A 15863-nucleotide genomic window follows, 5' to 3' on the forward strand; every position below is an offset into this window, starting at 1 on the left:
AGAAAAACTGTGTGTGAATGTAACAGCTGTTTCTGATTCCAATCTAAAGATTATATTACATTATTTTATTATGCTATTATTCCTTCTTTGTGATTTTTTTTTTATGTTTAAATCTTTTTATGCTAATATTTGGCTATTTTTACGTGGCCTCATGTTCAGAATTGAGGAAACAACCCAGATAAATGGGATCAATGTGCACAAAATCTAGTGCAGCGAGGCGTGGCGGGAGGGGTGGATCGATTTGATACTTGAAAGGCAAAGCTCCACACACCCGGTGCTCTCTCATAAGCAAATTGAGCGTACCCGGCAGTAGTGTCGTCTCGGTGAGGTCAGTACCGTCGTCTCGGTGAGGTCAGTACCGCAAACAGTTTCCGCTCATATTTAGAAGAGGAGGGGACGGTAGTGAAACTGTGACGGACATATCAGACTGTCCTTAGAGGTAAGCTCCCACGTGCATGTCTTCAAGCAGCCCGGTCACTCACTGCTCAGAATCATATCACTGCGCACTGACATGCAAACCTGAAAAAGACAGCAACCTGGGGGCTGTCACGGCCTATATCGAGCTTAAAGTCTAAGTTTTATCTGCGCAGGCCAATACGCCGCACTTTAGTAAGCCCATAGAATGAAACGGTGTATAGTCGACGAAGCTGAAGTTGGTTTCCGATTGCAGCTTCCGCTTCGGGAAATGGCTAAAGGGCCATTCCACTTAATTTTTCGCTACCTTCAGCATCTTTAATCTGCTCTAGTTAAAAATCTACAACACCTACACATTAGATGCAAAAAAGGTGCTGAAATCGCCCTTTATTGAAGTTTCACAAATCAGATCAAGGTTTCACAAATCACACACTTGGTTTTAAATACTCTACTATTAGTGCAGAATAATCTAGTCCAGGTTTGAAGTGTGTAGGTGTTGTAGATTTTTAACTAGAGCAGATTAAAGATGCTGAAGGTAGCGAAAAATTAAGTGGAATGGCCCTTTAGCCATTTCCCGAATCGGAAGCTGCAATCGGAAATGTGTGTATTAGTCAGTGATGCAGGAAAATGTACAGAGTTGTTAAAGTTTATTATAATCTGCTGCTGAGTCTGTTTTGCACAGCTGTAATTTTAACTACTAGAACACAAACACACCTGTTCGATAATTAATTTCACTTGTGCCTAAAAACAAAAGTTTCCTCATCTCCTTCATCAGGCTGCGGGACAGTGACATTTAAACATTAAATGGATCCAGTTTAGAGTTTCAGAGCTCTGATGTGCAGCCGCCACCTTAGAAATAATCAGCAGAACCAAGATCTGAGTAAAATAATCTTGAAGTAAACTGTTTATTTTACCGCTCTGTGTTCTGATTATTATTATTATTTTTAATATTCATTAGATTTTTAAATACGTTTTTATCATCATCACCTGATAATGTCTCTGATTGGAGTAGGCAGCACGCACAGGGATCATATTGTGAGGAAGACGTTCTGTGACCCGCAAAACGCCCCTTTTTATGTGAGTGCGCTCAGACCTGAAACAGAGAAAGATGATAACCATAATTATAATAGCCTTTATCTCCAGCTGGGTTTTAGGTTTGGTAGAGTCCGCTAAGGCAAAGAAAGCTGTGTTGAGTTTCGTTCCTAATGGACCCCTCAGGTCACGCTCACTGTCTTCATCATAATCAGAATGAAGACATCATGTGATGAAATTCACGTGGAAATATTTATAAATGACAACAATAAATATTCGTTATTATTGGTAAGGAATACCCAGAATACACAGTAGTAAAATTTCAACATTAAGAGTTTAAATGTTCTTGTTTCACAGGTACAATAATGAACTGCTGCGGTCTGCTAACTCTGAAGAAGGAACCAGGTACTGATAGAAAACAAAGAGACTTCTGTTTTCTCTGCAGCCTCATTTCATTAATGATTAATGAAATCTTTGAATGTGTATTTATTTATAATGGCACATAATAATATCTTGTTGTATGGTCTATATATTTGTCATAATTCTGTTTCTCTGTCAGTTCCTCTGAAGAGCATTGAGGTGGAGCTGGAGGTGAGGGACCATGTGGCTACAGTGGTCTCCACTCTGAACTACGAGAACAAGGAGGACAAACCATTAGAGGCTGTTTTTGTCTTCCCTCTGCCTGGAGATGCTGCTGTCTGTCATTTCAGTGCTAAGATTGGACAGACACAGATTGTAGCTGAGGTGAAGGAGAAACAGGAGGTGAGCTGGACAGTAAATATGACCTCATTATAAGTAAGATTAAAGACAACAATAAACACAGTGAATGATACTGACATGTGTCTCCGTCCTTCAGGCTCGTGAGGAGTATGATGATGCTCTGAGCTCCGGTCAGCAGGCCTTCCTATTGGAGGAGAGTGAGCAGAGTCCAGATATATTCTCTCTGAGTGTGGGCAGTCTGCCTCCAGGGGAGAGCGCCTCCATCAGGTTGGAGTATGTCACTGAGCTGGCTGTGCAGGCTGATGATGGGCTGAGGTTCTGCCTGCCTGCTGTGCTCAACCCTCGATACCAACCTCAGGGTAGGAAAACTTCAAAATATTTGGACCAGAAATCCTTAAGCTACACCAGGGAAAGTCTTAAACCAACCTTTCCATCATTGATGGAACACAAAGTGTTAAAAAAAAAAAAAAACTCTTCAAACTTTGCCAGTTTCTCTGTGGGTGAACACAGAACCAGACATGCAACTGTTGCCACATACAGGGAAACACAGATGTGAGAAAAATTTGGGCAATAATGAAATCAAGTTGTAACTTGACTTTCTACAAGAAAAAGAAATCAGTTGTCATCACACTGTGATTTTCGAATGTAGTCCTGTGAAAAAGAGTTTTCACACACTTGATACCATTTCACAGTGGTGATGATTTAGGCTTGTTTTGCAGCCACTGGACCTGAACACCATGGAGTCCTTGAATCGACCATGAGCTCTTCTGTATGCCAAAGTATTCTAGAGTCAAATGTGAGGCCATCTGTCCGACAGCTAAAACTTACCCCAAACTGGTTCATCTTGCAGGACAATGATCCCAAACACAGCAGCAAATCTGTAACAGAATGACTGAAAAATAAACAATTCAAGGTGCTGCAATGGCCCAGTCAAAGTCCAGACCTCAACCTCCAAAATGCTGTGGCTGGACCTGAAGAGAGGTGCTAATAAGCAAGTGTGTGAAAACCTCAATGAAATGAAAAAATTCTGTAAAGATGAATTGACCAAAATTCCTTCACAATGACATCAGAAACAGATACAGACAGCAGTTACTTTGAGTTACTGCTGCTAAAGGTGGCTGTACGAGCTCTTAAATCATGGGGTGTACTTAATTTTTCACAGGACACCATTTGTGTGTAAATATTGACTCTCCCTGTTATGAAACTGTGTTAACTAAATGACAGTAAACCAAATTTTATATGGGGTTTCCCTTATTTTGCTACAAGTTAGATCATAAAGAAGTTTATGATAGAGGTTTACGCAGCACGCACAACCCAGAGGAGGAAGGAGGGAGACCCTAGATGGAGCTCCCATGGCCAAAGGGCAAGAGCCCCAGAGAGCCAGAGGCAATGAGTAGCCCACCCCCCACAGGCCGGCCCCCCCAGCATGAGCCAAGAACACAGCCCCAAGGCCTCTGGTGCCTGAGAGCCGCCCAATCTCCAGCAGGTCCCCCCCCCCACACCGGAGGGGCATAACTGACCATATAGTCATACACACAAACACACATATATACCAGTCGCACACTCATGCATATATACACAGCCCTTAACATGGACACGAACTGTGGACGAGCGGGTATCAGCGCAGAGCCAGCGGCAACCCAGGTAAGCAGCCGACCCAGCCCCGAACCACTACCCAGACCCCAGGAAAGGTGCAGGAAACTGGGGTGTGGGAAGACCTGCCCATCTCCTCCTCCCACCCAGTGTGTTGGGTGTATGTACTGTTATGTGTGAGTGTATGTAGTGGGAAGAATGATTATGACTGTGTGAAAGCTACAGTGCTGTTAAAATTGGAGGGACAGATGTAACATGAGCACTGACCAATAGCGCTCATCCACACCGCCCCCCCCAAGACCCTCAATGTCAAAGATGTAAATAAAATTGAGGAGCAGGCAGCAGTGAGGAGACAAGTGGGGCCACCTCAGCAGCTCCACCCACTAACCACTGTGTGACACACCTGCCCCCCAAGGCCCTGTGTAGACTGTGACATGTCATGAGCCGTAATGGTAAATGGTAAATGGACTAGTTCTTATATAGCGCTTTTCTACTCAGATATGAGCACTCAAAGCCCTTACACAACACGTTCACATTTACCCCATGCACACGCATTCATACAAGCACTTCCATGATTAATTAATTAAGCTAAGTGCTTTAATCGTCTAACATTCACTCACATTCATACTCCGACGGAACGGTCGGAGAGCAACTTGGGGTTAAGTATCTTGCCCAAGGATACATTGGCACGCAGCCTGCAGTAGCCAGGAATTGAACCACTGACCTTCCAATCAGTAGGTGACCTGCTCTACCTACTGAGCTACAGCCACCCCCTGTAATGTCTATGATGTAATTAAAAAGGAAGGATGGGACATAATGCAGCCCAGTGAGCAGAGCCAAGGAAGTGGCCCTACTCACTGTGGTACTAGTAGGTACTAGAGGTAGAAGACTACCCCAGGAGGGAGAGAGCCAGCTAACTGCTGGCTTGTTAAGCACCCCGGTTCCCTACACCCAGCCGCAGGGCAGGAAAGGCAGGTCCAGGGCCTAAAGTGGCCACACCCCAGACCACCACCACACTCCTGGCGGCACCCCCTGCCCACACCGTAGACAAACATCATACACACACAGGACACACACATGACAGAAACACACACACACAGAAGACAACAGCAAACATCACATGAACACCCACACCCATACATGGTGGTCCTGGATACAGGACCACCTGGCACCTTGTGGAAAACTGTTGCTCCCTCATCTGAACACCCCCCCACCTCCACCCCCCACAGGATCAGGGGGCACCCCAGAATCCCGGAATGCCGACCAGACATCCTGACGCAGGCCAACCCACCCCACGTGGTGGTGCACCCAAGGAGGTGCAGACCTCTCTGGCGCAGGAAGGGACTCCAACAGGAAACGGGCAATCCCGGACGCCAGACCCCGCCCCCTGACCCCCACAGAAGAGGTCGGCCACATGGACCGGGGCCAGCACCCACCACCATGGACACCACAGCCACCTGTCAAATGATGTCAAGTGAAGATTGAGATCTTGATTGCCTGCTAGCCTAAGCTTGGTGCTGAATGTACAATCATAATTCAAATTTATAGAACCGTTAGAGAATGAAGTATATGATTTACGATCAAATGATGTGTGTAAGTGTAACAGAAATGATGGCTGGAGCAGTGTGTTGAGGAAATTGCGAAATCCTTGAGCTAAGGGTAAAATGAGGAACTGAAAGCTGTTGCCTGGAGACGCACAGAGCAAAGTTAGAAACATGTCCAGGCATGTTGTTCCGAATGGAAAAGAACCTAAAAGGCCCAGTGAAGTAATGGTTAAGCCCAACCGTCCCTTAAATGGGTATGGACAGTGGGGTGATAACTAGAAATGAAGTAATGTCTTAAGTCAAACACCCTAAAAGGATATCAGGAACGGGGTGATAACTGTCTTGATGATGTTTAGGAAATAGGCTGTGTCTTAGAATTAAGATATATAAAGAGGATGCACAGGAGAATTTCAGGAGCTTCTTCCCCAGACTAGAACTGCTCCGCTGAGAGGACCGGACCAAACCCTCCACGGATTAATTTGACTTTGAACAGTTCTGCTGGATTCTCCCTGCCTACTGAAGTTGGATGTGACCTTGCTTTAGAATTTCTATCTTTGGACTTTGGACTAAGTCAGAGAAGAGTTCTGAATTAAGAAGTGAGGATTACAGAGAGGACCGAAGGACAGAAAATATCTTTTTGTGGACTTCCCCTTTTTCTCCACTTCACGGAGGCAGTTTAAACGGACTGGACTTTGGGTGGTCGCTTCGGCCGAGTGACTCACTTGAATGCAGTCTCTTCAAAAAAGGATTTAAGGACAGAATTGGACAATTTCAAGCCCCTTCTTCATCAAACCCAGCTCATAAGTAAGCATTCTGATCAGGATTAAGTGATTGATATTAGCAGTTAGAGCCAGACGAGCAGCCCCGCCACAGCTTAAGTAGTATCACTGAGTTACAGGAGAGGGTAATACCCCACTGACAGAAGTGATCTGGACCCTATGAGACGGAGTAGCTGTCACAGAGGCAAATACCTGTGGGATCTAACACACCAAACCTGAAGGCCATAAGAGCATCCACCCAAGCCCCCACCACCAACAACCAGGGCCTGCACACAAACAGAGGTTTAGTTCTTTTGTGTGGCTGACTTATGTTTTGGTGTAAAATCCTACACAGTAAACTACTTCACACTCACTGCATGGTTTATATCAACTTGTATATCAAAAATAATTTTTTTTATTAGGTTTACCTTATTGTACCGATATTTGTCATAGTACCATTTATAGGTTAAAGTCATGGAAATATAAAAGAAGCTTTTGCATAAATTTTCTGTCATATTTGTTGCCTTTTTAAAGTAGAACAGCTGTAAAATATTTTTGGTTGTCCACTGATCCACTGTCCACTCCTTGACAAAAGACTTATTTTCCTTGTTTGAGCTCCAGCATCATGTGGACCACAGGTTCTTTACAGACAAAATGGCTTGAGTGTCCAATGCTTCAATATTTACACCATTTCTAACCTGATGTTGTGTGCAGGTAGTGAAGGTGCAGGTGTCCAGGTGACTTCTGTTCCAGCCTCTCTGGTGCCCTACAGTCTGTCTTTCTCTGCCCGAGTGTCCTCTCCTCGTCCAGTCTCTAAAGTAGAGTCCAACTGTTCCCTGGACCCTCTCCAGTACCTCAGCACTGATCAAACCCAGGCCACGGTAGGTAGAGTGCTGATGTGTCTGCTGTGTGTGGTTGTTACTGATTACTGAGAACTAAATATGAATGTGTTTGTGGTCTGCAGGTCAAGTTGGCTGCAGGACACAAGTTTGACAGAGATGTTGAACTGCTGATTTATTACAAAGACGCCCACCAGCCCACTGCTGTGGTGGAGGCAGGACAGGCCTCTGCTGAGGCAGGTCAGTGAAAATTAGTAATTTGGATTAAAAAGGTCCATGATCATCCTCCTCCAGTTAATTACATGTATTTGAATATACTGTAGATTCATATCATTTTTCAGTCCCTCTTCTTTTTCAGGCACTCTGATGGGTGATCCAGTGGTGATGGTGAGTCTGTACCCTGAGTTCCCCCAGTCTGTGATGTCTTCAACCACTGCATGCGGAGAGTTTGTTTTCTTAGTTGATCGATCTGGAAGTATGGGCTGTGCTACCAATTACAGCAAGCAGCAGGAAACTCGCATAAGCAGTGCCAGGGTATCCATAATAATTTATTACAATCATAAAAATCTTTCAGTGTCCCTCTCACACAGTGGTCTCACCATGTTTTCCCTCTTCTCTTAAGGATACTCTGCTGCTCCTGTTGAAGAGTTTACCAATGGGCTGCTATTTCAACATTTACAGTTTTGGAGACAGTTATGAACACGTCTTCCCGTGAGTGATTCACAAAAATGTGCTTAAGTCAATGTTGTCACTTGTGTGTAAATATATCTGCCCTATTGTTATATACAGTAAGATGTTGCCATTTGATGATTCTACAAAACTCCAGATTAAGTTTGATAACTTTAAAATCAAGACGTCACATTTTGAAATAGATATTTCTAAAATATTTCAGGCTCCTTTGGGTAATCTACTGTTCTGTTTTTAAAAGTCAGTTTTGAAAGTGCAGCAGTGCAGAGTTTGGCAGTGCTTTGCAACCATCCACCACTTCTGTGTTTCATAGTCAGAGTGTGGAGTATAGTGAGAAGACCATGGAGGAGGCTCTGAAGAAAGTTGAGCAGATGGAGGCTAATCTGGGAGGAACGGAGATCCTGCAGCCCCTCAAACATATTTACAGCCAGCCCTGCATTCCCAATCAGCCTAGACAGGTAACACCCTCTTTTCAATGTTCTCACAGTTACTCAAACATCATTACCATAGAGAAGGAGAATATATGTTGAGACTGATCAATTCACAATCTACTAATAATATACTGGTTGATCTGCTGACTGGCTCGTACTGTTCCTCTCACAACTTCCAACTAAAATCTTAAACAAGTTGTGTTACTGACAGCTTGGATGTATCTCTCTCAGAGAGTTCTGTTTCAGCTTGTAGGTGTGACCTTGTGTGTAAACTCTGCTCTCAGCTGTTTGTCTTTACTGATGGAGAGGTGGGGAACACCAAAGAAGTGATAGATCTGGTGAACAAGAATTCAGGTTCTCACAGGTGAAACCACAAACACACAACTATATCTACACAATTCCCAGAATGTCCAACATGTCCTCAATGTACTTAAAGAAAACTGTTTTACTGCAGGTGTTTCTCTTTTGGGATTGGGGAAGGGGCCAGCTCTGCTCTCATCAATGGGATTGCCAAGGAAGGAGGAGGTCACGCTCAGTTCATCACAGGGACTGACAGGATGCAACCAAAAGTAAGACATTAAACACAATTAGAAGTGAAGTTAAACACTGCAGCAGCAGCAGATATGTATTTGAGATCAGACCTGCAGTGAGTAAAATGTCTGTTCCAGCTGTTTGTGTATATTTGTAGAGTTTTTCATTATTTTTCAGGTGATGCAGTCGCTGCGATTTGCTCTCCAGCCAGCTGTGGTCGACATCTCAGTCACATGGGATTTACCAAAGGAAGTGTCTGTCACTGTCCTCTCTCCACCAATCACAGCAGTTTTTCAGGGTCAGAGGTCACTGATTTATGCCCAGCTCAGTGGACAGGTAGGAGCAGCACCGTCTCATGTTGTTGTTTAGGTATTTGATGACAGTCATTAACATGACTTCAAACACTGTAATTCTGTCTCAGAGCTCAGAGGCAGCAGAGGGCTGTGTGACAGTGAAGTACAGCCTGGCAGGTCATCCCTCTGAGAACCAGCTGCACTTCAGTCTCAGACCTGCAGCAGACACTGGGTAAATGAGCTGTTAGTCTGCTGGCAGAATTAAATGGTGACTTTACAGTGCTCAGTTTACTTAGTTTGTACATGTTAGCAGTGTAACTGGCAGCATGTGGACAATACTGACATTTACACTGAGCTTAAAGCATCACACTGCGTAAGTACTTTTTGTAGGATTATGTTGTCTGAGTTCCAGTCATTGAGATCTTTGTCATTATGTGCTTATAGACCTTTTCAAAGGCTTGAAATACAGAATGAACTCCAGCTGTGCTTCCTGCTCCTGTCTGTAGATTAACAGTCCACAGGTTAGCTGCTCGCACTCTTATTCGCTCGCTAGAGATGGAAGAGGGAGACAGCAGGCGAGAGAATGATGGAGGAGTGAAGGAGAAGGTGGTGCAGCTGAGTGTCCAATCAGGAGTGAGCAGTTCTTTCACCGCCTTCATTGCTGTCAATAAAGACAAAAACGAGGCGATCCAAGGACCTCTTCTGCACCGAGATATTCCAGTACCCAGTGAGTGTAAAGCAACAAGGAGGAACCCTGTCCTGTTCAACCATATTGTGCTTGTGGCATCAATGTAATCCTTATCTTCTCAGTGGGTGGTGTATTGGGTTTTGCTGCTACCCCCTGCTGTCTGATGCGTACCTATTATCTCTGTGAAGGTGAGTACAAGGTTCAGTACCTTTACAAACACAGTAAGAGTACTACATCAGTAACCACCTTCAAATCCTTCTTGTTTTCTTCCCAGGTTAAGCAGTATTGGCAAATAATTTGATTTAATAGTATCTAAGTTATTATATTGTAGGCTAACCCTGTGTGTTGATACAGCAGATACCAGACTAGTTACTAGTACTACTAGCAGTAATGAGAGCTGCATGTCATCACCTCTGCTCTAACACAGGTGGTTTTACATATGATGGTGCTGCACTAGTCTAAAAATGACCTGTTTCCCAATTATATGCAATATTTAAATTGAATGGAATTATCGATCCATTACTTTTTACATTGTTTTAATGCTGATCCTGGAGCTAATTTTAATTACTAGATGAAGCAGGGTGACTTATGTAAAGAACCCTCAGGTCGCTGGGATCGTCATATCAGTCTCATTTTCTCATAGATGATTACAGGCATGTACAGAAGCCTTGTGTTTGATGACTTCATAAAAAACTACACTTGAGCTTATTTGGTGCTTGAGTCTTTTTTTTTTTTTTTTTTTGTTCTTTAATTGCTGTCAAAGAGTTCAGCAACATGTTGGAGCACAGAGACTAAGGCTAAAACACCTCTTATGTCTTATATGTCACCAGAATAAATCAAAGCCACAAATTCACTTATTACTGATATTATTAGATGTGTATTATATGTAAATTATGGAGTTGCATTTCTGGGTGAGGACTCAGATGAGACCTTATAACTTTGTTTGGATCACAGGATGTCAAATGAGTGGTTCAAGCTGCACATGAACGATTCAGGTCATTCACACATTGCACTCAGGCTCAAGAGCAACGCGATCCTGCATCACTTTCATTTGCTAATGAATTTAGTTTGTACTGAAAAAAATGTTTTAATTCAGATTAGAAATCTAAAATGTTTTGGTGTGATCACTGTTGTAATAAAGTATGTCCTTTGAAGATGCAGTGGATGAAATGGATGATGACTACACCGAGCTGTGCACTGATGGAGGTATACAAAGTTTATTTTGTATTTTTGTACTTGAAATTTTAACTGTTGTATTTAATGTGTAGTAAAAAATTTGGGGGAGATAATTTAATTCAGTTCAAACGCATTTTATTTATCAAGCATCAATCCACAGCAGCAGTCTTCTCAAGGTGCTTTATGTTGTAAGTTAAAGACTCTACAGTATTAGAAAGAAACCACAAAAACCACACAAACCTGTATGAGCAAGCACTTGGCAACAGTGAGAAGGAAAAACTCACTTAACAGGAAGAAACCTCCAGCAGAATCAGGCTCAGGGAGGGGCAGTCATCTGCTGAAACTGGCTGGGAGTAAGTCAGGACAAAAGGCAAACTACTGGAGAGAGAGCCATAGTTGAATAATTCTTATTAATAATTTAATAAGATGAAACATCCAGTGCATTATGGGAAGCCCTTCAGCAGCCTACGCCTACTGCAGCATAACTACTGTAAGGGAGATTCAGGTTCACCTGATCCAGCCCTAACTATAAGCTTGATCATAAAGGAAAGTTTTAAGCCTAATCTTAAAAATAGAGAGGGTGTCTGTCTCCTGAATCCAAGCTGGTTCCACAGAAGAGGGGCCTGAAAGCTGAAGGCTCTGCCTCCCATTCTACTCTTAAGTATCCTAGGAACCACAAATAACCCGGCAGTCTGAGAGCGAAGTGCTCTGTTGGGGTGATATGGTAGTATGAGGTCTTTAAGATAAGATGGGGCCTGATTATACCAGGCATTGTATGTAAAAAATAAATAAATAAATAAATAAAAAAGGGTTTTAAATTCCATTTTGGATTTAACTGTGAGCTAATGAAGAGAAGCCAGTATGGGAGAAATCTGCTCTCTCTTTCGAGTCCCTGTCAGTACTCTAGCTGCAGCATTTTGGATCAACTGAAAGCTTTTCAGGGAGCTTTTAGGACAGCCTGATAATAATGAATTACAATAATCCAGCCTAGAAGTAATAAATGCATGAATTAGCTTTCTGAGACAGGATGTTGCTAATTTTCTAGGCCTTGTGCAAATGCAAGAAAGCATTTTTATATATTTTGTTTAATATGTGCATTGAAGGACATATCCTGATCAAAAATGAATCCAAGATTCCTCACAGTGTTACTGGAGACCAAGGTAATGCCATCCAGAGTAAGGATCTGGTTAGATAGCATGTTTCTAAGATTTTTAGGTCTAAGTACAATAATCTCAGTTTTGTCTAAATTAAGAAGCAGGAAATTAAATCTTTAAGACATGCCTGCAGGTGTTTGTTTTGTATCATTAGGAACCAGTTGTTCCAAAGTAATTCAGTAGGATTCATCCAGTGAGGATAAAATCCTGAAATCCGGTTGTTCAAAGGGAAAACAAGATGACACAATGAGATCAAATAATGCAATCCAGATTTGTTTTTAACCAGATCAAGTCTCCAGTCTGCATCATTCAAAACATTTGAATAAAGATTACTTTGATATAAAATATCAGGATTTCAAATATAATTTGACTTTTTAATTCCCCTCTCATATATAGGTATAGATCTAGAGGGCGAGAGAATGATTGTCTTTTTTTCACTTTGATCTGCAGAGAAATTGAAGTGATTTGCATGTCTTCTATATCAGGCTGTGGGACAGTAAGCTTCAATATTTCAATGATCCAGTTTCAAGTTTCAGAGCAGCCATCTCCTTAGAAATAAGTAGCAGCAGTGAGAGTGCGCTCAGCCAGAAAATAATTAGCTGGAAGTAAAATGCTTATTTTAACCACTTTGTATGCTATATTACCAGACTAATGATTTGCTCTGGCATTTTACTGGTATAATTTTTTTTTTTTTTTGTTCTTTATAGATATTTAGTTGATAACGCCTCTGAAGGTGACACTCATACGGATTATTTTCTTTGGAAGAAAAGTAATGATCCCTGAAATGCTCCTTTTAGATTGGTTAGATGTCGTAAACACCACCCCTTTCATGTGAACCTGCAGGAGAAACCCTGAACATAGAAAGTTCATGACCAGTTTTCTGTGACTGTTGCTCCTGATTGCCAATGTTAGGGTAAGTGAATTCAGGTAATGGAAGTTGCTGGGTATGTTGAACTCGCTTTGTAGTATAGGACCCAGGCTAGGTCTACAGCATAAGTAACCATGGCAGTTTACCCCGGTAAGAAGTGAACCACCTTCATAGTACAGAAAACCCAGGGTTAACCCTGAAGTTACCTGGATAAGCCAAAATCCTGTCGTGTAGACCCTTTGTTTGACTAGCTAACAGAAAGCAGTATCCAACTTTTTTCTCTCTTACTTTGTGGTTGTGCAGTTGTTTATTTCGTGCTGTACAGTGTAACTGTATCATAACAATGATGGTCAGGTGAACATGGTTGTAGATTACATAATGATCTTATTGCCAATGAAATATTCAATCAAATGACTGTTAATATAAAACTATATTGAGTTTTATATGAACTTAATTAAGGATCTTTTTTATTCTGTGTGAATTTTGGTACCCCCTGCATGTCCAATAATCTGGATTTGGTAATCCTTAAAACTCTGTTCCTGAATCAGGGGGATCCTGTCCAGTTTTTGAACAACCAGGACAAAAGTGAGCTGGATTACATGATCTATGGAACAAAATAAATGGATTACTAAACCAGACTACACCTTTAGAACAACTGAGCCCTGGCTTCATGGATAAATAAAACTGAGATAGCTGCATAGCAATGAAAATGTATGCAGCATTTACTAATAATATTGCCTAAGGGAAGCATGCATAATGTAAAATGTATTGGTCCCAGCGCAGAACCCTGTGGAACACTGTGCCTAACGTTTGTGTGTGAACAAGACTCCATTTACATGGACAAACCACTGCAGTGCAGTTCCTATAATACCAACAGTGTGTTATAATCTCTGTAGTGAAATACTATGGTCAGTGGTATTAAATGCTGCACTGAAATAAAAGGAAGGTTAGAAACCTGTCTATACTTAGCTAACACAACTGGATCAAGAAAGGGCTTTTTAATTAATGGTTCAATTACTGCAAGCTTAGAATCCTGTGGTACTGAGCCTGTTAGTAAAGATGGAGAAATCATATTTAAAATTGAAGCAATGGTGAAATATGTGTGAATTGATGATTTCAAGGAAGAAATTGACATTAGCTCACAAAGAAAACTGACAAGTTCCGCATTTAGAAGCAGAAATCAGATACACAGCAATTTATTTCGGCATTACACCAAGAAAAGAACAAACATCATCAAATACCCATAAATATAAAACTATTTAAAAATGTAATTTTCTTAACTTGATTATGACAAATTGCCCCATGGATGCTAACCAAATCATCTGATCTATTTTATTAAACTCATAGTGATCAACATAAATGATTTTTATTTATTTATTTTTCAATTGTCCCCTTGAGTAATTATGAATGAAGAGGCTGAAATTGCTGAGCAGCCACCCAGAGACCCTTTGCTGCAGTTAGTCTCCCTCCAGAAGGCGTCTGGCTGCTGGCTGCTTGATCCAGCTCTGGCTGCTGCACTGGGAAAGAGCAGCGAGGAGGTGGAAAAGTCAAAGCCTGCACCGGTAGGTTATTAAAAACATCATGAGATACATTAATAGTGGGGGTTTGAAACATACATGTGACATGGTTTTGAAAGCTGATTTTCAAAAGTACACACCTGTTGATTTTACACATTAGGCCAGCAGTGAAGTGTGGGCCACCATTCTGGCTCTGATCTGGCTTCATGGTTTCCAGACGGATGCAAAGGATGAGTGGGAGCTTCTGGCTGCAAAGGCTGTGTCATGGCTCAATGCGCAAAATGGTAGGAAGCACATAAATACGTGTTGAGCTTGTGCTGAGTTGCTACATTCAGATTAATGCTAATTTGGTTATTTTGTTTTGTGTGTTGCTTTTTTTTTTTCCAGCTCCATCTGTGACCGAGTGCTTGGAAGCCGGAAATGCATTGTTGGGTTGCAGTGTGCAAAAAACTGCCCTTGGCATCTGAGGTTTTATTAACTGAACATCTCCTTTACGATTAATACACAGCAGCAGATTTACGCCATTCTTCATCCACATTACTCTTAGCATCATCTAACTTCATTTATAATGTGCCTTAATGTATGCTGCATCTATCCAGGCTCAGCTGTGTAAGAGGACTGGGGATTATTGGCTTGTATTGTAAGTTCAATTTTAACTTGTATTGAAATAATCTTTCATTGTTTCATTTATGTTGTGTAAGTATACAGCTGGGGCCACATTGTAGTCTAACAAGTTTAAAAACTTGTTGAATACTTAAAACAAAAAACTGTCAATCCCAAATTATTACTGATTTTTCTGAGGGACTGAGGATTTTGAATATTTAGTGTAACATAAAATTTTAAATGGTAGAAGTTACAAAACAGCTATTTAATAGATGAAAAGTATAGTGAAGGTGACGTATGCACCTAATAGTGCAGCTGTATTTGGTTTATTGGTCATTTAGATATGCAAGTATCTGTGCAGAGGGACTATAAAATAATATTGTTTCACAAAGTCTGCTGACCTCACAGTGAATGTACTTTATGGCAAAAATCTTATTAAAACTTTCAACACAAGTGAGCAACAGCAACCATAAAGTTTTGTGTGTTTTTTCAATTCAAACTAGCATGAGATTTTTACTGTGTATGCTTTTAAAAAGATTTTCAGCTCCCCCATCAATAAGTGGAGAGGTAGCGTTTCAGTGAAACTTTCTGGAGTTGCTGGAGGTGATACAAGGAAATCCCTATCTCAAAAAGTTTTGAACCAATGTGCATGAATTAAGGTTTATAATGGGTTTTTATACACTAAAGGCAGTTAGGGTGCTGTTTGTCTGTACAAATCTGTGCATCCCTCCATGCATATGCCTCCCCAGATCATCAGTGATCGAGCTTAATGTTCTCCACAGCTTCTCCAGACCCTTTCACATATGTTACATGCTCAGGATGAACCTGCTCTCATCTGTGAGAGCAGGCTCATGAACTTTGGTTAGAAAAATTATTGTCATTGCACATGTCACAAGTATAGTGCAACAAATTATATACCGCATCTAACCAGAAGAAAAAAAAAAAAGAGCATATGATAGGAGCAGTATAGATACAGAAGTGCAATAAAATGCTTAGTCCAGGGGGGTTTAATAGT

The 15863-nt window shown here is 41.6% G+C and overlaps 1 protein-coding gene across 1 annotated transcript; it reads left to right on the forward strand.

Annotated features, from left to right (window-relative positions):
* Nucleotides 1-288: 288 nt before the first annotated feature.
* LOC115790594 (von Willebrand factor A domain-containing protein 5A-like) lies at nucleotides 289-15303 on the forward strand. Its single transcript, XM_030744427.1, has 19 exons — nucleotides 289-439; nucleotides 1804-1851; nucleotides 2006-2208; nucleotides 2303-2525; nucleotides 6776-6942; nucleotides 7026-7140; nucleotides 7259-7434; nucleotides 7523-7611; nucleotides 7901-8045; nucleotides 8303-8382; nucleotides 8473-8587; nucleotides 8727-8885; nucleotides 8971-9074; nucleotides 9349-9569; nucleotides 9653-9718; nucleotides 10686-10736; nucleotides 14127-14290; nucleotides 14406-14529; nucleotides 14633-15303. Exons 2-19 carry the CDS (start codon nucleotides 1812-1814, stop codon nucleotides 14710-14712), a joined length of 2322 nt encoding a protein of 773 aa, XP_030600287.1. The 5' UTR covers nucleotides 289-439; nucleotides 1804-1811; the 3' UTR covers nucleotides 14713-15303.
* Nucleotides 15304-15863: the final 560 nt, after the last annotated feature.

The sequence above is a fragment of the Archocentrus centrarchus genome, chromosome 13 (assembly GCF_007364275.1).
Source record: "Archocentrus centrarchus isolate MPI-CPG fArcCen1 chromosome 13, fArcCen1, whole genome shotgun sequence".
Taxonomy (NCBI): Eukaryota; Metazoa; Chordata; class Actinopteri; order Cichliformes; family Cichlidae; genus Archocentrus; species Archocentrus centrarchus.

Excerpts from the sequence above, each read along its gene's own strand:
- LOC115790594 (XM_030744427.1), top strand. The coding sequence starts at position 1,812 with ATGAACTGCTGCGGTCTGCTAACTCTGAAGAAGGAACCAG. Across the intron at positions 8,383-8,472 it reads AAGAATTCAGGTTCTCACAG|GTGTTTCTCTTTTGGGATTG; the intron begins GTGAAACCACAA and ends GTTTTACTGCAG. Across the intron at positions 14,530-14,632 it reads ATGGCTCAATGCGCAAAATG|CTCCATCTGTGACCGAGTGC; the intron begins GTAGGAAGCACA and ends TTTTTTTTCCAG.